This window comes from Bombina bombina, chromosome 2 (genome assembly GCF_027579735.1).
Source record: "Bombina bombina isolate aBomBom1 chromosome 2, aBomBom1.pri, whole genome shotgun sequence".
In the NCBI taxonomy this organism is placed as follows: Eukaryota; Metazoa; Chordata; class Amphibia; order Anura; family Bombinatoridae; genus Bombina; species Bombina bombina.
The window spans coordinates 822,800,036-822,825,539 of record NC_069500.1 but is presented as its reverse complement, the minus strand read 5'-3'; the positions used below and the strand labels follow the sequence as shown (position 1 = coordinate 822,825,539).

Genomic DNA, 25,504 nt, shown 5'->3' with positions numbered 1-25,504 from the left:
TCAAGAGAATGAAGCAAATTAGATAATAGAAGTAAATTAGAAAGTTGTTTAAAATGGTATTCTCCATCTAAATCATGAAAGAAATTTTTTTGGGGTTTAATGTCCCTTTATCTCATCGTGGCGGACAGCAGTCATTATTATGATCGGGATGATTAACATCCACTGCTAGCGGCTCAACTGCACTTCTCACCCCTATATCTCAGACCTTGTCTCCAGATACTCTCCTTCCCGTCCCCTTCGCTCTGCTCATGACCTCCTACTCTCCTCCTCTTGTTACCTCCTCACATTCCCGCTTACAGGACTTCTCCAGACTGGCTCCCATCTTGTGGAACTCTCTGCCTCGCCCCACAAGACTCTCCCCTAGTTTTGAAAGCTTCAAAGGCTCCCTAAAGACTCTACTGTTCAGGGATGCATACAACCTACACTAACCTTACTTTATACAGTTTCCTCTCCTCTATTGCTATCCCCTGAACCCCCTTAGCATGTAAGCCTAAGAGCCCATCTGTTTGTAGATCACCTTCTTAAGAGCTGACTATAACAGTGCGACTCTTGGCAGGGCCCTCTACCCGTCTGATCCCTATAAATGTTTCCTTGTATTCCACCTATGTTTATAGCGCTGCGGAATCTGTTGGCGCGCTACCTATAACCGATAATAAATAAAAATAATAATATGGGTTTTAATATTTGCAGAAAAAATTTACCATCAGTAATCCAGTACATCAGAAAACGCCTTCCTCAAGAGTTTTTCCAGGATATTTTTGATTGATCTAATTTAACAGCCTATTAAATATCATTATTATATACAGGCACTTGTTATTCATTTTAATAAATTATATAGGGAGTTGTATTTTTTTATCTATTGATTTATTATCCCTTAAGGTTATTCCCCTATATACCTAGCTCTTTTTAGCGCCACATCTATTTATCTTTTACTGTCATTGGTTGCTGTATGAATTGCTTTCAGAGTGCATTTCGAATTTGATGTTTGCTGGTATATAATTAGGTGTAAAGAAGTTTATACGACTCATTTTGTGTAATTTAACAGCCTTGATCACATGAAAAGTAACCCCTAGATCCCGTTAGAATGTCCCATGCCGTCGTAACTCTACTGGACTTTAACGCTGTTAGGATCGCATAGAATGTCCTACATTTTTTTGGCGTCCTGCACCCTTCTACTTTTAGGCAGTGGAAAATCGGAATGAGGTACTTATTTAGTATCGTAGGCTGTCTCCCATGATCCGATCCGGGCTTTGAAATCACATAATTGCATTGATTATTGCATGATATGTATACATCGGAACCTTAATCCGATCTTCAGCACCTGCCCCTGGCATGAAGAGGTTAATTTTATTTTGTTTTGAATGGTATCTCTTAGGTTATCGCATGGTTAGTTTATGTGTTAATAAGAACAATAATGTTCTGGGTTAATAAAAAGTTTAAAAAAAATATTGCACAAATCACACCTTTTTAAATTATATAAAATATTTGCACAGTTAAACTATGAGCATCATAATAGCAAATATAATTGCAAGTAAGTGTCTATAAAATAATTTCTGTATTGAATTAGGGGTGTTTTTTTTTTATTAAATGGGACCGTTTTTTTAAATTTTTTATTATTATTCCCAGTGAAAACACAGCATTTAAACTCGAAACAGTCATTATAAGCACCATATCATTTAGCTGCTATGTGTTACTTTAAATTTACCCAGATATATTTTGCTTCGATGTGGATCTATGGCAAACTCCATTAAAAGCCGGTTTCTTATAGCGTTTCATGTGCTTACCCAATCCGAGCGTAATCTGATGTTCTGGTGCTCTGACAAAATGCAGACGGACATTTGGCAGACTGCCTTCTGTCAGACGGACATTTGGCCTCTGTGAACCTTACCATGGGTCCCAGCCCGCACGTCTTGTAATTCTCTGCCTGGGAAATTATCTATTTATCTATCTATTAAATCTATCAAATTTATTGCATCTATTAATCTATCTATCTAATCTATGTATCTATCTATCAAATCTATCTATCTCTGTTATCGGACAGCCACTTGTGTGTCTGCCAAATGTCCGTCGGCCAAATGTCCGTCTGCTAAAAGTCCGGCCACGGATGTTCCAGTTATATTATATCACATAAAAACCCAAGATTTTTATTTCATGATTCAGATAGATCACTGGTTTTCAAACTTGTCTGCAGGTCTCCCTAACAGGCCAGATTTTTACCTTTTGTGAGTAAAGGTAAAATAACCATGTTTACTAATCAGCTGATTACCTGTGCTCTAGTTCAGATATCCTTAAAATGTGGCCTACTAGGGAGGCCTGAGGACAGGTTTCAAAACCATTGAGAGAGCGCATACAATTTTAAGCAACATTTCAATTTACTTCTATTATCAAATAGTCTTCATTTTCTTGGTATCGTTTGTTGAAAATCAGGAAGGTAAGCTCAAGAGTGTGCATGTATCTGTAGCAATATATAGCAACAGTTATGCAAGAATGTTCTACATTAGCAAGAGCACTAGATGGCAGCATTTTTTCCAGCCATGTGGTGCTCCAGACACCCTACCTATCTAAATATCTCTTTAACAAAGAATAAAATTAGAACAAAGCAAATCTGATAATAGAAGTAAATTTGCAAAAAAAAAAAAAATGTTATACTCTGAATCATGAAAGAAAAAAATGTAGGTTTCATGTCCCTTTAATTTACTGTAAAGAAAATAAGCTTAAACAAAACACCTAAGTTGAGTTTGAAGTTTTTACTCATCAAACTCTAATAGACTGTATCACCTGTCCAGCCCAGGACTTTGAGGTATGCCCTGTTCAACCTCACACAGTGTTTGCAGAGTTGGGGGAAGAGAGAAAAAGCGAGAGATACAAATTCACAGAAGACCTGCTGTTAAAAGGAGTTAGATTGCACTTGGGAGTAGAGTGTGCTGCTCTATTGTATATAAGATGTGTGGAGCTATTGGGTTTTAAGACTGGACATCTAACACAGCACCCGTATCAAAAGGTGCCCTGGAGATGACTGGCAAAAGGTAATCCTGAAGCAACCATCATTTAACTTATTTTTCCCCATTCCTTTTTAGCATGGACCTTTCAAGAATCCTTTATATTACCTCTCTTAATTCTGCATTCTGTTTAAAGGGACTGTATACACCAATGTTCATATAACTGCATGTAATAGACACTACTATAAAGAAGGATATGCACAGATACTGATGTACAAATCCAGTATAAAACCTTTTTAAAAACTTCCTTAGAAGCTCCCAGTTTGGCTCTGTTAATGAGATTAGGCTGGGACACCCAGTGAAAGGGGCTGGGAAATCAGGAAGAGCAGACACTCACCCCTCCCCCCCCCCCCCCGCATATGAAAATACAGATAACATAAACAATAGTAGCAGGAGTCTGTAGACCTTGGTATACATCTGATACATTGGGGCTTGGTTAGGAGTCTAAATATCAGCACAATGTTATTAAAAAAAAAAAAAAGCAAAACTATACATTGTTAAAAACACTCTGAGATGGACTATATAAATGTATCATCTAAAAAACATTAATGCATAGAAAAAACTAGTGTACAATGTCCCTTTAAGGAATATATTCCATGTTTCTTAATATGCTAGCTATTTAGATGTCCATAGGTGGTCTTTCATATCCTTTGTGCTAGTGTAATTTGCAAAACCACAACGCTTAGCCAGTTTGTTTTGCTGTATTTAAACACATTTCTCTCATCTGTATAATTGTAAAAATGTAAAAAAAAAAAAGTACAATGAAGAAAAAAAATAACTTTATTAAAAAAAAAACTGAAAAAAAGAGACGTTTTTAGTTTCAGGTATTTTGGCTATATCTGAACTCTTGCACATATATAATTTAAAAAAGAAAAGAGAAATTAGAGAGATTAAAACTAACAAAAATATTTTAGTTTCAAAATGATAAAGGGAAGGTATTTCTGTTATTGTACAGATGTCCAAAATGTAAATCATTTGTTTTAAAAATATCATTTGAAAAATGTGAGAAATGTTTATAAAAAAGAAATCCTGTTTCACATTTTTTTGTAATGTAAAAGTTATGCAATTGCTGGGGTTTTTTTTAAAGTAGGTTAATGGGTTGTTGTTGTTTATTTTTCCCTAGAGTTTTGAAATAAAAAAGCATAGTTGCATCAGAGAATTTTTGATATTTCTAATATTTTCTAAGGCAGCAAGTAAAAAAAAAAACAACAACAAAAAGGAAAACAAACAAACTGGTTGCCATACTGTAACTTATGAAAAATACATATGTCAGGGTCTTTTTAAATAAATTGTTTGATAATGTTCCATTATAAGAACCATGGCATATGTATACTCTTATGAAAAATATAAATGTCATAGACTTTCAAAGAAATGGTTTGAAAATGTTCCTCTATAAGAACTGACATATATTTTTCATAAAGGTTGACTTTTAAAGCAGCAATATGGCATTCCTATTTGAGAGGCACCATTTACTTGTGTTTGTATCTAGAAAGAGTTGTCTATAGCAGGGGTCGCCGACCTTTCGGACCTCAGGGACCACTAAACTCACAATTTGAATCCCGTGGACCACTAACATGATTTTTTTTTTAAAAAGGTACACACCTGTATCATGTATATGTATGTATGTATATATATATATATATATATATATATATATATATATATATATATATATATATATATATATATATATATATATATATATATATATATGCATGCATTGAGAAGCAGTGCATTTATTAAAATAACCAGTAGGTGGAACTGTCCGTTTGTGCTGCAGAAAAGCCAAGCAAGCTGAAATTAATCAGTTTAACCAGACCTGAGCTATCGAGCAGATTTCAAAGGAACAAGATCTTCCTGTCTATAAATCAGTCCAGATTGGAATGCATAGAAAGAACTGTTTGCAGAAAAAGGCAGGTGAAGTCTGTGTTGTGTGATTATTTTATTAAGTGTATAATGCTGTTTAGCAAATGTTTTTGTTCATTTAACTTAGTTTAATTATATATTCTGTGTTGTGTGATTATTTTATTAGGTTTATAATGCTGTTTAGCATTTAAAGTCTTCATTTTAAAGCTTTAAAAATAATGTATTAGGTGTTACTTATGACAATTTTGAGAGGGGCCTGGAACCTATCTCCCTCTCTTCCCATTGACTTGCATTATAAACTTGGTTTCAATTTACAACGGTTTCGATTTACAACCATTCCTTTTGGAACCTAACCCCGGCGTAAACTGAGGGCTACCTGTATATATATATTTATATGTATATATATATATATATATATATATATATATATATATATATATATATATATATATATATATATATATACACACAGCAGGTATTGGCAGGTGCACTCTCACTAACACTTTAGTTCCAAGTGCCAGGGTGCTAGAATATGGTGTAGAATATGGAAATCAGGAGACAGCACTCACTGGTCTTGACAATACTGGATTTATTCAGTGACGTTTCGGGGAATACACCCCTTCATCAGATACACATATGTGGTTTGTATTTTTATGCTCCCAGAGTGTATTGGACATTGAGAAACATGTACATTAAGATTCTGTAGTCTTTTTAAATATTTTTTTTATTAAAAAATGAAGGTGTTATAGTAATTTATAAGAAAATTAAATTATTAAATTGCAATTTTTTGGATCCAAAATGGGAGAGCACTCTCACTTCATAAATCAACTTGCCAGGGCGCATGCATGGACACATAAAAAAAACAGTGGCTTGCACTCACTGGTCTTTTAAAAAATGTGCCTTTATTGTAACGTTTCGGGGACCGTATCCCCTTCCTCAGATAGATATATATATATATTGTATATTAGTGCCAGCTGGTGTTGTTTTATGTCACCCACGGAGTCTCGCCCATGTAATCACTATTTAAAGGAGGTTGTTAGCAAAGAATATGATTCACTAGTATGTCATTTCCAAAAGCCTTGTAACTTCACTGTTGAAGACTGTGCTCTCAGTGAACACCCACGCTACTGATGGCAGAGGTGTCTAATGTCAGATTCAGTTAGAGCGTATAACCTATTGTAGACTGTTTTTAGAAGAATATAACCATGTGTTTTTAGCTGAAGTATTGATAGGTAACACAACTGACAAAAAGGAGATATAGGAGATACCAACTCTGATGGACTGTAAGAACAAGAGATAATCATGCTGCAGGGCAATTGAAACAAAAACACATTTCTAGAGATCAGACACCAGAAGACATTTCACTACTAGACTGCTACACAGCTAAGAATGTGTGAACCACATATTACTACAATGTTAAGTTCTGGGTTCTTAGCGGGGTGCATGGCTGAGGGAGCAACACATAAAATAATTTAAAATAATTTAGGTATCAGCATCAGGACACTCCAGATCTTCATACTGCCATGGATTGTAGGTCAGCAGATACCCACATTGGATTAAGGGAGGAGTAGGAGCCCCCATATTTATGGAAAGGACAGCAACAAGGCATGTTAATAGGAAATAGCTGGCAGGGACACCCTTAGCATTTGCGGGGCCCTGGGAAAGACAAATTTGCTGGACCCAACAGTCCAGTGCTCTTATTCCCCTGCCCCTGTATGCGTTGCCTTCTGTAGGGTTTCCCCCTGTCCCAACATTCATTGTTACCTATATAAAGAATAACAGTATATATTACACCTAATACCATAAGCAATTATTTAAGATATACATTGCACCTTCTCATATCCATGAAAGTGCGGGTGCCCTTTCCACTCTGCCCAAAGGGCAGGCCTGATAGCCGGTGTTAGATAACAGCTTTACTAGGGGTTCAAATATACCCAGAAGGATTGGGAAGCAACATATAACCACATTCCTATGTAATTGGGGGAGTTGCAGTACTGTCACTAATAGAGGCTTGGAAAACAAACATCTAGGGAGGGGGAGAGCAGAGATACACTGTTAATGGGTGTAGAATGGAGCAGGTGCCACCTTTTGCTAAGGAACAGTAAGCATTTGATGCCCATACATCTCTGAGATTAAAGAAGAATCGGAAAACATTTCTCTGCTTTGGGGAGTATCAGATATTGGGGATTGGAGATCAGAAATTACTTCTATGGCTTTGAGAATAGCAAATACCTTTATTGATCATTATTTGTTCAACATTGCCACTGTCTGTGGCATCAATGTGTATCTATATTTCTAGGGACCGATGGAGAATCAGATGCACATATATCTTATAGAGAAGTAGACAATAAACACTTTACTAGAGATAAAGGGACCCAGCAATGTTCAACTTTCTAGAACATCAGATATGTATTGTCATAGTAATAGTAATATAGGTTGAAAAAAAATACTTAAAGTGATGATACATTTCTGGCTTTAAGAATGCTGCAATGAAAAATATATTAGTGTACAAGCAAAAGCACATATTTTTTTATTTTTCTTAAAGTGTATGTATATTTTATAATATAAGATTTATAATACTACTGGGTATCTTCTGTTCCTCTGACCCGCCCCCCCCCCCTTAATTTCCTCTTTTGTATAGGCTGTGACACGGAGCAGTTGCACCCACTTTCTACCTAGGCTTCCTAAGGGCTTTCAAAGGGCTGGACATCAAAAAAAGTGTTCATCTCAGTGGACCGGTATAACAGTGTAATAGGAACATTACTGGCATGGATTTAAAAAAAAGAAAAAAACACATACTTTTTTAATGGCAAAGATTACATATATGGCATTTGATTAACTAAAGTTTACCATCACTTTAACTACATAAAGTTAAACCTTTCATACATTCCTGTTACTACTGTTTATCCAAAAGAAGGCAAAAAAAACCTCAAACTAAAGCAATTTCCAATAGTATCACCAAGGGGAAAAAAAATCTACTATATTATCAATACTAATTGTAATCTCCTTGTATATGCTGCTTTGCCAAAAACTCTAGACCAGGGGTGTCAAACTCAAATTCATCGGGGGCCACATCAGCAGTTTGGTCACCCTCAAAGGGCCTCAAAGGGCCGGTTGTATAGGACTATATATATATTATATCATGCTGGTGGTATTGATATTTAAAGAGCTAGGGAAGGCTTAGCAATGCATTAGGGCTAACAACTGCTGGCTTCTGCTTATTATGGGCCTCTGGTTGTGGTTTATTATAAAATTAATCAGTGAGTAGAGTAGTCAGTAATAAATTATAGATGACGCCAGTGCCAGACCCCTCCCTTAAGTTCAGAGACCCCCATCAATATGTGGACAGACAGTGACACAGTGCCCCCCCTCCCCCATCCCCAGCCTGGCCATTCAAGATTTTCCAGCAATCAATCTGTGGACAGGCAGCAGTGACAGACAGTGCCCACCCTGGCCCCCCCATCCCCAGCCTGGCCATTCAAGATTCTCCTACCTGGCTGTACTGACGGTCGACACTGTGGACCTGGACTAGTTGTCTGACTCCACTCGTGACTGAGCTACCTGCAGCCTGCTGCCTGTCTGGAGACGTCACGTCAGGCGGCCATGGCTGTATCCCTCTGCTTTCTCCCGCTCTCATTCAGAGTGAGTGACGTCACGTGAGGCAAGTGAGCTGCGCCTGGTCACCAGTCCTCCACTGACACAATCACAATACGCATGCGTGGCGCGGCGTGCACTCACTCGGACCTCCCCCCCATAATGATCAATAGGCAGTATTAGGCTATCTATGCCGGGCGGCCGGGCCAGCACACTGTGGGAGGGAGAGGAGTGGGACGGGAGGCGGCAGTGACAGTCAGTGAGGAGGCACACAGGCAGGCTAGGCAGCAAGTCAGTACTCTGCAGGTGTACTCTGCTATGCATAATAATAATAAGGCGGCTACACGGGCCACATGACAAGGTCTGGTGGGCCGGATTCGGCCCGCGGGCCTTGTGTTTGACACCCGTGCTCTAGACCTTTTTTAAAAAGCATCTACTTGATTTGTTTAAAATAATTCTACTTCCTTATTGTTCTAACTGTAAAGAACTGCTGTAGGTGAAATCTCTGTTCCGCAAGTTTTAATGGATAACCTCTAGCAACAGATACCAAAGCTGCTTGTGTACAATAGATTAGGTATGCCACATTTGTGTGTAAAACTATAATGAATAAGCAAACTGCTAGTTACTGGAACACTTGGTGCTCATTGATAGCTACGTATAGCTGTATATCCATAACTGCTTAATCTTATAAACAAGTTTCTGCCTTGGAGGATTGGGGGTTAATAGAGGGTGCGGCTTTGTCTCTTAGTACTGATGCCATGGGAATACTGAGTGCATTTTTTTTATTTACATCTCTGGACAGACACCAGTAAATGCAGTCATTCAGCCATGTAACTCTGTATGTGTACAGCCTCCTGCAGATAGCTAACTTGGCAATTTTAACAAGGACATTATTAAAGGGCCACTAAAGTCAAAATAAAAAAGGGGGCAGTATACATCAATTTTCATATAACTGCATGTAATAGACACTACTATAAAGACGAATATGCACAGATACTAATCTAAAAATCCAGTATAAAACCTTTTAAAAATGTACTTAGAAGCTCCCAGTTTAGCTCTGTTGATAAGAAGATTAGCCTGTGATACCCACTGAAAGGGGCAGAACCTCTACTGAATATGAATAGACCCATTATACAAACAGAAGCAATCTGAAGTCTGTATACATCAGGATACATCTAAAACTTTGGGGCTTGGTTTGGAGTCTGAAAATCAGCACAATGTTATTTACAAATAAGCAAAACTATAAATTTTTACAAAAACAGCCCCAGATGGGCTATATAAATAGATCATCTACAAAACATTTAAGCAAAAGACAAATTTAGTGTACAATGTCTCTTTAAAGTTTCATGATTCAGATAGAGTGCGCAATTTAAAAACTTTCCAGTATACTTCCATTGTCAAAACGTGCACGTTCTTTTTGTATCCACATTTTGTGAGGCTCCATCTTCTACTGAGCATGAGCAAAAGTGCACAATATATACATATATGCATTTTGTGATTAGCTGATGGCTGTCACATGATATAGTGTGAGGGAAATTAGATTAACTTTGAAATTTAACAGAAAATATTTTACGGCTGATTTCAAATTCAAAGTAAGTGATACTGCATTGTAGGGCTGGGCAAAAAAATATATTGCGATTTCGATATAATCGCTGCCACTCCGGTCTCACTGCCGTGCTGCAGACTCCCAGAATACTCCTGACTAGACTACATGTGCAGTCAGTCAGGAGGAAGTTCCGGGCGGCAGCAAAAAAATAAATTAAAATAATTTTAAACCCATTCCCACCTCAATCAATCACTCCCCCACAGCTGTACCCGGTAATCCATTCCCACGTCACTCACTCCCCACAGCTATACCCAGTAATCCATTCCCACGTCACTCACTCCTCCACAGCTGTATCCGGTAATTTTATTCCCACGTCACTCACTCCCCACAGCTGTACCCGGTAATCCATTCCCACGTCACTCACTCCCCACAGCTGTACCCGGTAATCCATTCCCACGTCACTCACTCCCACAGCTGTATCCGTTTATCCATTCCCACATAACTCACTCCCCACAGTTGTACCCGGTAATCCATTCCCACGTCACTCACTCCCCACAGCTGTACCCGGTAATCCATTCCAACGTCACTCACTCCCCCACAGCTATACCCGGTAATCCATTCCCACGTCACTCACTCCCCCCACAGCTGTACCCGGTAATCCATTCCCACGTTACTCACTCCCCACAGCTGTACCCGGTAATCCATTCCAACGTCACTCACTCCCCCACAGCTATACCCGGTAAGGTAACCCATTCCAACGTCACTCACTCCCCACAGCTGTACCCGGTAACCCATTCCCGCGTCACTCACTCCCCACAGCTGTACCCGGTTACCCATTCCCACGTCACCTGGTAAAAATCATTTAGCAATATTTCCCGTTAGTCACCTACACGTGACACAATAACAACACTTCCTTTGCAGGTGCTGAACTGTCTGTAAGCGGAAGTGATGTTTTTACTGGCAAAAGCGCAGAAACGGAAAAGACAAACTAATTCATTTACATAAGTGACATCACTACGGTGAGACCCTTAGGATCTGAGTATGACAGGCGGACCCTAAATACTCCACTGACTCCCTCCTAAATATTCCACTGTCTGCCCTAGTCGTCATAGGTGACATTATAGTGGGCGGGGTTAAAAAAATGCGTACTATCACGGTTTTTAAACCACAGCGATTAATCGCGGTTTAAAAACGCATCCACGATTAATTGGACATCCCTACTGCATTGTCTTTATATTGTGTATTTGTCAAATATTCAATTCTACTGTATTTAGTGGTCCTTTAAAGGGACATTGTACACTAGATTTTTCTTTGCATAAATGTTTTGTAGATGATCCATTGACATAGCCCATCTGGGAGTCTTTTTGTAACAATGTATAGTTTTGCTTACTTTTTAATATTGTGCTGCTTTTTAGACTCCTAACCCAGCCCCAAAGTATCAGATATAGACCCAGGTCTACAGACTACTGCCTGCTCCTATTTGTGTAATTGGTCTTTTCATATGCAGGTGGGGGTGTCTGCTGTTCCTACTTTCTCAGACCCTTTCCGTAGATATAGCAACCTAACCTCATCAACAGAGCTAAACTCTGAGCTTCTAAGTACATTTTATAAGGTTTTATACTGGATTTATAGGTCAGTATCTGTGCATAATCTTTTTATATTAGTATCTATTAATGCAGTTATATGAAAATTGGTGTATACTGTCCCTTTAACTAAAATCCTGACTAGGTTTGTGTGTCAAAGTGTGGTACTAGATCTGAATTTAATCTGAGATATTGTCTGGATGTATATGGGTTTGTTTGTTTTTTTGCAAAGTTAGAGCTTTTGTGTCTAAAAGTGGCAGCTTTTTCTGAGTTAACTACCTTTATACATGGGTATTGGTTAACTAGGTTTCTGTTTTTGCATTTAAGCTCTGTGTTTGTTTAGTGTCTTATTAAGTGTCTGATAATGTAACTAGCGCCAAGTGTTTAATTTAGCGTCCACTGCTAGGTTTGCATATTTCTGTAACTAGTTACGTATTGGTGTAAATTGCCTGTTTTCTGGGAGTTTATTAAAGGGACAAAATAGTGTGATAATTAAAAATGCGGCAATGTGCTGATATAGGAATAGGCAAAGTATTGACTGTTGCTTGTTCTTGCTTAGTTCATGAACTAATAATGTTTTGTTTGTTGTTTTTACATTTTTAAATGGTTAAAAAAAAAAAGTCAAAAGAAGAATAATATTCAAAAATGTAATTTGTGTCTATAAATAAAGTTTTTATTGGATCACAGCCACACCCATTCATTTATGTATTTACGATGGCTGCTTTTGTCCTACAACAGCTGAGTTGAGTAGTTGCGACAGAAGCCTCATGTGGCCCTCTCACAATATTCACAACTTAACCCCTTCCTGCCTAAACTTATTTTTTACAATCGGAAAAATTTCCGATGTAAACAAATGAGTAAAAAATGTAAATCACGCGATCGTAAATGCGATTGCGTGATTTCAATGATGGGATCGGGTCTGGCCGGAGTGCCTATGACGCTAGGCACACCCTCCAGCCCGCATTCCCAGTTAGAAACCTGCAGAGGCTTCAGGACAGCAGACTGGCTAGGACGTTCCATGCCGTCCATAATGGCGCTAAAGCCCAGCACAGTTAGGACGGCATGGAACGTCCTAATGGCGGGAAGGGGTTAATGTGACTGTAAACACCTTGAGATTTACATATACATTGTTACGTTACTTGTAAATAAACACCTTTGCAATATACTTTCATCATTTATTTTATTTATTTATTTTTTCATTATTTACAAATGTGTTGTAAATACAAGGTGTTTACTGTCCCTTTAAAAGGAAAATTAAAGTCAAATTAGAAAATTGAAAAACGAATTTTGTCACAAAAAGAAAAAAATGAAAATAAGGCTGCAGCAAAAGTAAGTTTCTGAAATTTGTTTTCTCTTTTGTTATAGAAGCACCTACCTAATATCACTGAGTCTGCCTCTTGGTCTGCAAAGCTTAAAATATTTATAATCTGGTACTTTACAAGATCCGTTAACCATTGCCAAGGAGTAAAACATACCGTTAACTTCTGCTCCAGAGAAGCAGTGCACTTCTGCTGCTGAGCTGGATATGTCCGATAAGCCAATCACATGCACAGTTGTCATGCACTGACCTTGAATTTGAACTCAAAGAAATTTCACTTATACACACAAGGTAATAATCACTCATAATAAATACACAATGCTCTCCTTTCAAATTGACTGCCTATTTTATGGTTCTGTGTTGGAACACTTTGAATGGATTGGAATGACATGCACCAGGAAGCCAAAATAACTTAGATGAATTTGATGTTGTCTAATGATGGAGGACGTAAGATTGGAATTGAGCAGTAACATTGCCGGGGGGTTATTAGCCTCCACAGGGTAATGGCTTGCCCCTCCCGTGGGCCCCATCACTCTGCCCAGGCACTTGCAGCAGCTTTAGCTGGCCCACCTAGCCCTGCCAGTGATACACCTAATCCTGCCTATATGGAGTTCCTTCCCACAAATCACCAGTGGGCCTCCTGGAAGTGCCCCACCAAGAGGAAATTTCTGGGAACACCACTGGGATTGAGCCCTACTAAAGTAACTAGGGGTATATATACATATCTTCTAAAATTTCTCAGATAAGATCCAGGACTTGGAAGCCTAGGCTGAGTTAAGAAGACCGGTGGGTGACGTTGTGGTTGTTCAATGATTGGATTCTTTCTAGGTAAAGAGTCATTAGTGTTTAGTGGGTAGGGAAGGTGTGTTATGATCTACACAACAAAAGGGTGAGCGCTAATAAATAGCTAGTAATAACCTCAATGATATATGAGAATATAAATACAATTAGAATTGCCAGCAATTTGGCATATTAAAGGAAAGTTCAATTTCAGATTAAGAAGTGTATCTTTCTTCCCAACGATGGCAGCCTCCTCCTCACCAACAATGGTCCAGAGATACTATATAAAAGACAAAACAAAGGGGCGCCTCGTGTAGTATCATCAAATAAGTACAAAGCCACAGAAAAAAAGCCAAATGGGTACTCACAAGGCTCTGGAGCACACCTATGTGCTTGTAGGGACAGGCTGCAGATTTTATCAGGTGTGACAGCTCACCCACAGGGGATATCAGTCATTCACTTTAGTAGAAAGATAAAACACAGGAAAAAGCACCAAATTGTGCAGATCACAAGGGATATGGTGTATGACTTAGCACAAAGGAAGATTGGGTACTCGCATGTTAGATGAGCACACTTATGTGCTAGTAGGAGCAAGCTGGCATATTATGGTAAGGTGTGTCAGCTCACCACCAAGGGACTTTTCCTTAGGATGCAATATCCAAAAGTGGCAGAATTCTGTGTGTTAGGTTCCACTCCAAGCAGGTGCAGGCTGTTAAAATCACTCACAAGAGTATTTGTACAAATTAAAAAATACTATTTATTAAAAACAAATTAAAATACATGTACAAAGGAGTGAACTAGGGGCATACAATCTAGCCCCCTGTAAATGCAACACGTTTCTCGGCTCATACGCCGTTTCCTCAGGCATATCATATATATGATTTGCCTGAGGAAACGGCGTATGAGCCGAGAAATGCGTTGCATTTACAGGGGGCTAGATTGTATGCCCCTAGTTCACTTGCCTTGTGTTATGAGCAGTACAGGGTTAATAGTCAAATTGAACCTGTGACTTATCAGTTGTTTTTTTTGGAGGAGCCAATTCTGGACTTCATTCCGAAGACAACAAGCCTAGCCACCATCATATTTTTATATAAAGTAAACTATTTTGTGTGCTTTATCTGTTAAAGCCAATTAGAAAAAGATATGTAGCAGAGGTAGCCTTGAGAAGTCTGCAGGGTGCATTTCCAGTTCTGAGAATAAGAAAAGCTACAATTTTTAGAGCTAAATTACTTGAAAGGGGGGGGGGGGGGCAAAATAAATTAGGAAAGTATATTGCAAAGTTTTTTTATTATACATAACTAAACATTTTATATTAAAATCTCAAGGTGTTTGCATATAACTGAGCATTAAAGGAAACAGTACTCATGCACTTCCAGTTATCGCCAAAATGAAAATACACCGCTTTAATTTAACCCTTTCTTGTACAAAAACATATTTTTAGGATGCTTATATAGTGCCCTTTTTACGTGCGCAACAGATTTATTTCAGCATTTACTGCACCTTTTAAATAGAAAAAAATCACAAAGAACAAAAAAATGAATAAAAATTGTTCTAAAAACAGTGATACCACATTAACAGAAAACGCAAAATGTGTCTTTAGCGTCCTCTTTGCCAGTTTCAATCTCTGTTTATTATCCTGGTATAACTTACTGCTTATTGCGTTTTATATAATTGTCTGAAAATGATTTTCATCTGACAGAGCATGAGATTTGCAGTGTGTGATCCTCAAATGGGATTTATGGCAGTCCCTCCCTTCATATTACAAGCTTGTATTTTTTTCTAACTGTCTTTATTATTTCTTCATAATAAATTTGAAATTAAACAAATATCACTCACTAAAGGGACACTGTAACCAAATTTTTCTTTTGTGATTCAGATTGAGCATGACATTTTAAGCAACTTTCTAATTTACTCCTATTATCAAATGTTCTTTATTCTCTTGGTATCTTTATTTGAAATGCAAAAATGTAAGTTTAGATGCCGGCCCATTTTTGGTGAACAACCTAGGTTGTCCTTGCTGATTGGTGGATAAATTCATCCACCAATCAAAAACTGCTGTCCAGAGTTCTAAACCAAGAAAAAAGCTTAGATGCCTTCTTTTTCATATAAAGATAGCAAGAGAAAGAAGAAACATTGATAATAGGAGTAAATTAGAAAGTTGCTTAAAATTGCATGCTCTATCTGAATCACGAAAGAAACTTTTTGGGTTCAGTGTCCCTTTAAAGGGAGAGGGGTACCAAACTTTTAAAAAAGTTTCCAATTTACTTCTATTATCAAATTGACTTTGTTCCGTGTTATTCTGTGTTGAAGAGATACCTAGGTAGACATCTGGAGCACTACATGGCAGGAAATAGTGCTGCTATCTAGTGCTCTTGCAAATGGATAACCACCTTGCAAAACAGCTGCCATATAGTGCTCCAGACCTGTGCACGCTCCTGACCTTAAAGGGTCATGAAACCCCAAATGTTTCTTTAATCATCCATATAGAGCATGCAGTTTTAAACAACTTTCTAATTTACAAAAATTGTTCTCTTTGTATCTTTTGTTAAAAAGCAGGGAGGTAAACTCAGGAGTGTGCATGTGTCTGGAGCACTATATGGCAGAAGGTTTGCAAGAGCACTAGATAGTAGCACTATTTGCTGACAAAAAGTGCTCCAGACACCTACCTAGTTATGGGAACAAAGCAAATTTGATCATAGTGAATTGGAAACAATTTTAAATTGTATGCTGTGTCTGAATCATACAATAATCTGTTTTGGGTTTCATATCCCTTTTAAGTTCCTGCTTTATAATAAAAGATAGCAAGAGAGTACATTTGATAATAGAAGTATGCTCTTTCTAAATAAGAAAAATGTTGGGTTTCATGTCCCTTTAACAAAAGACATACCAGCTTGTATTTTGTTATACATTAGATATCAGGCATAAAGCTAAATCAAATAACCAAGATATATGGCACACATTACATTATGTTATAGAACATGTATTATCTTATCCTTGGGCATATTGTATGAACATGTTTAATCTTTTCCCTTGTACAACAAACACAGTGAGTGTGTTCCCTCTGCAAGCAGTGCTTAGTGTAATTGTCTGCATATGCAGATATAGGGGTAGATTTATCAAATGTCGGGCGGACATGATCCGTTGTAGTGGATCATGTCCGCCCAGTATCGATAAATGCAGAAAGCATAAGCTGTCAGCATTTATCATTGCACAATCATCTCTAGTGAAATGCTTGTGCAATGCCGCCCCCTGCACATTCGTGGCCAATGTGTCAATCATCCTGATCGTATCCAATCGGGATGATTGCAGTCCGCCACCTCAGAGGTGGCAGATGAGTTAAGGAGCAGCGGTCTTACGGCCGCTGCTACTTAACTTAAAGGGACACTGAACCCAATTTTTTTCTTTTGTGATTCAGATAGAGCATGCAATTTTAAGCAACCTTCTCATTTACTCCTATTATCAAATTTTCTTCATTCTCTTGGTATCTTTATTTGAAATGCAAGAATGTAAGTTTAGATGCCGGCCCATTTTTGGTGAACAACCTGGGTTGTTCTTGCTGATTGGTGGATAAATTCATCCACCAATGAGCAAGTGCTTTTCAGGGTCCTGAACCAAACAAATAACTCAAAAAAAAACTTTTAAAATAAAGATAGCAAGAGAACGAAGAAAATTGATAATAGGAGTAAATTAGAAAGTTGCTTAAAATTGCATGATCTGTCTGAATCATGAAAGAAAAAAATTGGGTTCAGTGTCCCTTAAGTTTCAGGCGGACCTGAAACTTTGGGGGTAGATTGCAGCATCCACTGCTTGATAAATCTACCCCATAGTGTGTATTCTCCAACTCTCCGCTCCCAGGTCCCATCACATTCTATTAAAGGGAAGTTGTCACATGAAAATGATTTTGTTTTTAAAGCCAAAAGTTCTGCACTCCATAAGACATCTGACTCAGGCATAACTAAACTGCACAAATAAGCTTCAATTAAAGCTCGTTGGTGAGGTCAAATGATCTTTTAGAAATTGGGTAAATTCAGAATGAATTTAGTAGAAGGAAGTGCTCCCTGGGAGGGGGTGCTGAACTTCAAAAGCCAATATGAGTTGGAAGGAACTTTTTTGCTCCACATGCCAATGAGGGAGTGTTTGATAACTCTGCAAGCACCATTTTTGATGAGAAAGGAGGGGGGGTTAAAAAAAAATAATAATAATAATAATTATGTATACAAAAATAAATGAAAACTTATGTAGGCAGTATGAGTGGGAAAAAATATATATAATAATAAAAATAATAAATATAAACACACACATATATATACATTTTATACTGTGTGTGTAAAAATAACAATATAATTTGCCAGTCAGGGAGAAAAGTTACTAGTTCAAAGAGAGAAAGTAATACTGGTCAGCTTAATGTTAAAAATAGACAAAAGCCAAATCTCGTGTGTGTGTAGCTGGTTACAGGACGTATTGCAGCACTTCACTCTTTGTTTTTATATTTTCTGTTTACATCTCTAAATATCAGCATATCATGGGTTAACCTGGTTAATCTTACAGTTACATAACAAAACTTGTTACACAGAATCGGATAAAGTGTGTCAGTGGGACAGAGAGCCTGATAGACAAAAAGCTGAGCCAATCGAGTTGCTCTCATGCTCTCTCTGTCTGTGCCTGAAAGCCAATGAGATAAAGTAAGCTGTGTTCCACATAATCGCAGCAGATGCTTCTTATATAACCAGCAGGATTAATCAGTAGGGGTGGAGTCTACTATCCAGCAAGCCTTCAGCTAATTACCCCTCACTCTCCTTATTATGACGCTGTTTGGAACCTGAGGCCTCTTATGAACTGACAACTTTTTAATTAACCTCATTCTTTTATTTATATATATATATATATATATATATATATATATATATATATATATATATATAAAAAGAGAGTGGTTTAATATAGTAATTTAAGTTTTTTTTTCTTATGGCATTAAAATATATGCTATAATTATGTGCATATAACGTAACGATATGTAATGCCCTCCCCTCTTAACCTTCAACATATAAACACAGAATTTGTTAGAATATATAGAACTACCACACTATCCCATCACAAGTAAAATGTAGACAGCAGCAATACCAGAGCAGTATGACAATTTAATGTACAAGCACACTTATAATACAGGCGGTGATTGAAGCCTCCCTTTTACATGTATTGGTGCACTTACTATATCGTGTATCTATAGCTCAGGTCTGTATTCACACATAAACAATCATAGGTATGGTTGGCAGCACTACCATTTTGCTTCTTTTTCTCAGAAGTGAAACTGTTAATCACATCCCCTTGTCTGTCCCTTACATAATGGAGCCCACACAGCACTGAGCGCAGATGTGACGTGGGATAACGAGCAGACATGAGTCACACACAGGATGGGGGGCAGAGATCAATGAGAGAGAAGGGGGAGAAGTGAGAGTGCATTGAGGAAACATTTGAAGGGGGATCACAGAGCGATGTAAACGTAGAAAGTGAGGAAAGATGTATTTACATGTTATAAGGAAACAAATAGAATGGAGAGAGAGCAAGGACATTTGACCATTTTAAAGTAGAGGGTGCAATAGACTTGGTTTCCCACTTGCAGGTAGGGTTTCGGCCATGTTTTCCTGGACATGTATGAGTTACACATGCTGCAGGGTGTGCAGGGAGGAACATGAATAGTGCAGTACAGAGTCACTGTTCATTTGCTGTCCAGGTGAGCAGTGCATATTGCCCTCTGCACACCCTGCAGCATGTGTAACTCACAAGTGTCCAGGAAAACATGGCCGAGGTGTCAACCCAACATACAGGGTCAATACTTTCTAAACTTTATTAATTAACACAACAATATATCTATAAATTAGCCTTGCTTTGCTGTGGTATATGATACTGCTTGTGAGCTTACGCAGATGCTATAAAAATACATTTAAAGGGACAGTCAACACTAAAATTGTTATTGTTTAAAAAGATAGATAACACATTTACTACTCATCCCCCAGCTTTGCATAACCAATGTTACGTTATAACATTTTAACCTCTAAATTTCTTCCTGTTTCTAAGCCATTAAAGACAGCCTCTTATCACATGCTTTTTTTATTTGCTTTTCACAACAGGGGGGGGGTGCTAGTTCATGTGAGCCATATAGATAACATTGTGATCAGGCCCGTGGCTTTTGGCAGACACTGCACTAATTGGCTAAAATGAAAGTCAATAGGTAATAAATAAAAAGTCATGTGATCAGGGGGCTGTAAGGAGATGCTTAGATACAAGGTAATCACAGAGGTAAAAAGTATATTAACATAACTGTGTCTTCTGTGCAAAACTGAGGAATGGGTAATAAAGGGATTATCTATCTTTTAAAACAATAAAACTTCTGGTGTAGACTGTCCCTTTAACCCTTTGAGTGCTAAGCACTTTCCCACCTGGGTGCTAATATTTTCTAAGGTTTTTTTTATTTATTTTTTATTTTTACAGACCCCCAATATTACACTGTTGGAAAGGTTAGGCGATTACCTTTCCAACAGTGGGTCTTGGGGGTCTGTAGCAGCTTAGATGCCTGAGATACAGGCTTCTAAGCAGCATGCCCCCTCCTCCTATACTTAACATTGTTAAGTATAAATAAAGCTGTGCAGTGACGTCATCACGCATCACGTGAAGCCCCGACGATGCCTGTCACTCTACAGGCACGATCGCCGGGGTAGGAGCGGTTAGGAGCCCCCAGATCTCCCTCAAGGTGGGAGAGTGCTCATGACGGCTCAGAGCCGTCATCAGCACTCAAAGGGTTAAACACAGAACAAGATAAATAGATGATTAAAGGGAAGTTGTACTGAGGCAAGCAGCATATAAGACTATTATATTTAGGGGTCGATTTATCAAGCTACGGCGGACAGGGGCGCACATACGTACCCCTGTCTGCCGCAGCTTGCCTTTGGTGGGCTGAATTTTGCTGCCGGAATTCAGCATTGCACACGAGTGTTATTTTGCGCTTGCGTGCAATCGCGCCCTCTGCACGCACACAGCCAATCGCACGCGGGCAGGAGCTGTGAATCTCCCCGATCGGACGAGACTGGGGAGATTAAAATTCACCACCTAAGAGGTGGCGAAAGGTTAGGGAAGCAGAGGGTTGTTAAATACGGACTGCAGGTTCTATTGTGAGAACCTGCAGCCGTAGATTACCTTTTAGAAGGGGTTAGCCTCACTCTCCCATGGAGGTTCATCTCTGCTGCTGCTGCTTCTTGTTTACATAGCTTTTTCTATAGACAATACTGCAGTATTGAAGTTTTTAGTAAAAGTGGCAGCTTCAACAGGAAAAATAGAAAAAATAAAGGTGAAGGAGTTAGTTGTCAATAATAAAAAATACTCCAGCAGGTAAATTGATCAATGGAAAAACATTAAAGGGAAGACAATTCCACTGTACACCCTGCTGCTGGAGAGGAAAGGAATATGCCTGAACAGTGGATGATGAGCTTTGCTAACTTCCGAGGGACATAAAAAAAAAGTATGCTATGATTCACACAGAACATACCATTTTAGACAACTTTCCAATTTACTTCTATTATCAACTTTTCTTTTTCTTTGTCGACAGGCAGGAAGGTAAGCTCAGGAGTGTGCACGTGTCTGCAGCACTATATGACAGCAGATTTGCAACAATGTTATACATTAGCAAGAGCACTAGATGGCAGCACTATTTCCTGTCATATAGACTTGTGCATGCTACCTATCTAGATATCTCTTCAACAAAGAATAACGTGAATTAATCAAATTTGATAATAGAAGTAAATTGGAAACTTTTGTATTGTATTGTATTCTCTTTCTGAATCATGGAAGATAATGTTTGGGTTTCATGTCCCTTTAACTGACAGCTGAATGGATAGCTCACGCAGGTGTGTTGCTGAGATGTCTGAGTGTTGCAGATATAGACAGGCAAAGTATCTGATAATGTGGTATCAAAGCCAAATATTTCTCTATCGTAAGCAAAGGCAGCAAAACACTGTCATGGATCACACATGCATATTAATCTGGAGATGTCAAGGGCAGAGATAAACAGGGTGGTGGGATATAGAAAACAAAAGAGAGGCAAAATACATAATATGAATAGAGTGGGGGAAGGGAGGTTAGAGATTATAAAAAAACGAGAGAGATCAAGGATTGACATACAGAAGATTATGAAGAGTGCCTAATATCTGCACTGTGCCTTTAAAGATTAAAAAGAAAGAAAAATCTCTAAATCAGAAAAGTTTGGGATAGAAAATGTAGAAGTGATTACCAATATAAGGTCCTGGAAATGTCTGATTATTATCATATTTGGCTGTCTGGTAGCATAGAACATTAAGTTGCCACTGGCAATGTGTGCATAATCTGCGCTTCCGCATGCCCAGAGAAACTGGATCTGCCAGATGCCAGCACTGACTCACATCACAGAGAGATCTACAGGGCTAGATGTGGGTGTAGTACCATTGCTATGTGTGTTGGGGTGCAGGGAGCTGTAGATTTCCGATATACTTAAAGGGACAATCTAGTAAAAATAAAACTTTCATGATTCAGATAGGGCATGCAATTTTAAACAATTTTCCAATTTACTTTTATCATCAACTTTTGCTTTGTTCTCTTGATATTCTTTGTTGAAAGCTAAACCTAGCTAGGCTCATATACTAATTTCTAAGCCTTTGAAGGCCGCCTCTTTTCTCAGTGCATTTTGACAGTTTTTCACAGCTACACAGTGCTAATTCGTGTGTGCCATCATAGATACCATTGTGCTTACTCCCGTGGAGTTATTTATGAGTAAGCAGTCAGCACTGATTGGCTAAAATGCTAGTCTGTCAAAATAACTGAGATAAGGGTGCAGTCTTCAGAGGGTTAATATAACCTTGTTGCTTATGCAAAACTTCGGAATGGTTAATAAAGGGATTATCTATCTTTTTAAACAATAACAATTCTGGAGCAGACTGTCCCTTAAAATGTGTGTTGTTGAATATAGTTGTATCAGAGGTGCTAGCTGATTGGAGGCTGCTACATCAATAGGCTCGTGTGTTGCATGTGAGATTTATTACAGCAATAATACACAATTCTGCACAACAGGATGGATTAGTAGTGACAAAGCACTGTGTGGGTTCAGTTCCGTAAAAGCAAGAGGAATATAGAAGCCAAATCAACAGCACAAATCCTCTGCTTCCTCAACCCCAATAATTATACTTTTAAAACAACATAAAAGCTATTCTCAATTTTATCGAAACTACGTTAGAAGTCAAACAAGTTATTTGTTTAATGGATTATGCCACAGTTAATATATATCAGTGAGGCAGCAGCTGCAGCCCTCTGAATGTGATGCAATAAAACATACGTATTATATTGCCCTCTGGTGGAGATATTGCTCAGTGCATTGGTGATTTATTGTACTGTTCTGTTGTATCATATTGTATGTTCCGTAAGATTTGCTTCTTAATAGATGAGTGAATGGATCAAATTCTGTAAATGAATATCTGAGCTACAAGGGTTTATTCATCCCTCTTATTAATTATTCTTATCACATAATTTATTTGTATAGTATCAACATTGTTCCTCCTAAATGTGCAACAATTACAGTAGTAAAAAGGAAATTTATGCTTACCTGATAAATTTAATTTCTTTTACGATATACCGAGTCCACGGGTTTCATCCTTTACTTGTGGGATATATTCCTCCTGCTAACAGAAAGTGGCAAAGAGCACCACAGCAAAGCTGCTATATAGCTCCTCCCCTAACTCCTCCCCCCAGTCATTCGACCGAAGGTATAGGAAGAGAAAGGGAAAGAACTAACAAGGTGCAGAGGTGACTGAAGTTTATAAAACAATAAATCCTGTCCCGAAATGACAGGGTGGGCCGTGGACTCGGTATATCGTAAAAGAAATTAATTTACCAGGTAAGCATAAATTTCCTTTTCTTTTACAAGATATACAGAGTCCACAGGTTTCATCCTTTACTTGTGGGATAGCAATGCCAAAGTTTTAGGACACGAATGAAAGGGAGGGACAAGACAGGAACCTAAACAGAAGGCACCACTGCTTGAAGCGCCTTTCTCTCAAAAATAGCCTCAGAAGAAGCAAAAGTATCAAATTTGTAAAATTTGGAGAAAGTATGAAGGGAGGACCAAGTCGCAGCCTTACGAATCTGTTCAACAGAAGCATCGTTCTTAAAAGCCCAAGTGGAAGCCACAGCTCTAGTGGAATGAGACGTAATCCTTTCAGGGGGCTGCTGTCCAGCAGTCTCATATGCCAAGCGGATGATGCTTCTCAGCCAAAAAGAGAGAGAGGTAACCCCTACGATTCCCAGAATAAACAACAAACAGGGAAGATGTTTGACGGAAATCCTTGGTCGCTTGTAAATAAAATTTTAAAGAGCGAACCACATCCAAATTATGTAACAAACGCTCCTTCTTAGAGGAAGGATTAGGAAACAAGGAAGGAACCACAATTTCCTGATTAATATTCTTAGTTGAAACAACCTTAGGAAGGAATCCAGGTTTATTTCGCAAAACCACCTTATCAGAATGGAATATAAGATAAGGGGAATCGCATTGCAACGCAGAAAGCTCAGAAACTCTTTGAGCCGAAGAAATAGCTACTAAAAACAAAACTTTCCAAGATAACAGTTTAATATCTATGGAATGCATGGGTTCAAACGGAACCCCTTGAAGAACATTAAGAACTAAATTCAAACTCCATGGCGGAGCAATTGGTTTAAACACAGACTTGATTCTGAGTAAAGCCTGACAAAATGCCTGAACGTCTAGGACATCTGCCAGACGCTTGTGAAGCAAAATTGACAAAGCAGAAATTTGTCCCTTCAAGGAACTAGCTGATAATCCCTTCTCCAATCCTTCTTGGAGAAAAGACAAAATCCTAGGAATCCTAATCTTACTCCATGAGTAACCCTTGGATTCGCACCAAGAAAGATATTTACGCCATATCTTATGGTAAATTTTCTAGTGACCGGCTTGCGAGCCTGAATCAAGGTATCAATGACCGGCTCAGAGAAAACCGCTTAGATAAAATCAAGCGTTCAATCTCCAAGCAGTCAGCTGCAGAGAAGTGAGATTTGGATGCTGGAAAGGACCTTGAATGAGAAGGTCCTTTCTCACTGGCAGTCTCCACGGTGGCAGAGACGACATATCCACTAGATCTGCATGCCAGGTCCTGCGTGGCCACGCAGGCGCTATTAGAATTACTGAAGCCCTCTCCTGTTTGATTCTGGCAATCACACAAGGAAGGAGAGGAAACGGTGGAAACACATAAGCCAGGTTGAACAACCAAGGTACTGCTAGAGCATTTATCAGTACAGCCTGGGGATCCCTTCACCCGTAGCGTGGAAGTTTGGCATTCTGTCGAGATGCCATCAGATCCAATTCCGGTGTGCCCCATTGATGAGTCAAGGCTGCAAACACCTCCGGATGGAGTTCCCACTCCCCCGGATGAAAAGTTTGACGACTTAGAAAATCTGCTTAACAGTTTTCTACTCCTGGGATATAGATGACAGAGAGATGGCAAGAGTGAGCCTCCGCCCATCGAATTATCTGTGATACTTCTATCATCGCTAGAGAACTCCTTGTTCCCCCCTGATGATTGATATATGCCACAGTCGTAATATTGTCCGACTGGAATCTTATTAATTTAGCCAAAGCCAACTGAGGCCACGCTAGCAGCGCGTTGAATATCGCTCTCAGTTCCAGAATGTTGATTGGCAATTGAGACTCCGCCTGAGTCCACACACCCTGAGCCTTCAGGGAATTCCAGACTGCGCCCCAGCCCAGAAGACTGGCGTCCGTCGT

At 38.7% G+C, this 25,504-nt stretch overlaps 1 protein-coding gene across 3 annotated transcripts in view; it reads left to right on the top strand.

The window, feature by feature from the left end:
• The window catches only part of LOC128649688 (nuclear receptor ROR-beta), a 106,271-nt gene that overhangs the window by 27,292 nt on the left and 53,475 nt on the right, over positions 1–25,504 (top strand). The window contains exon 2 of one of the 3 annotated variants that reach the window (XM_053703084.1): positions 12,954–13,197. The exons of the other annotated variants lie outside the window; for them this stretch is intronic. Coding sequence (XP_053559059.1) covers positions 13,134–13,197 — 64 coding nt within the window. The 5' untranslated portion in view covers positions 12,954–13,133. The remainder of the gene's footprint in view (positions 1–12,953; positions 13,198–25,504) is intronic. 3 annotated transcript variants of the gene reach the window in all.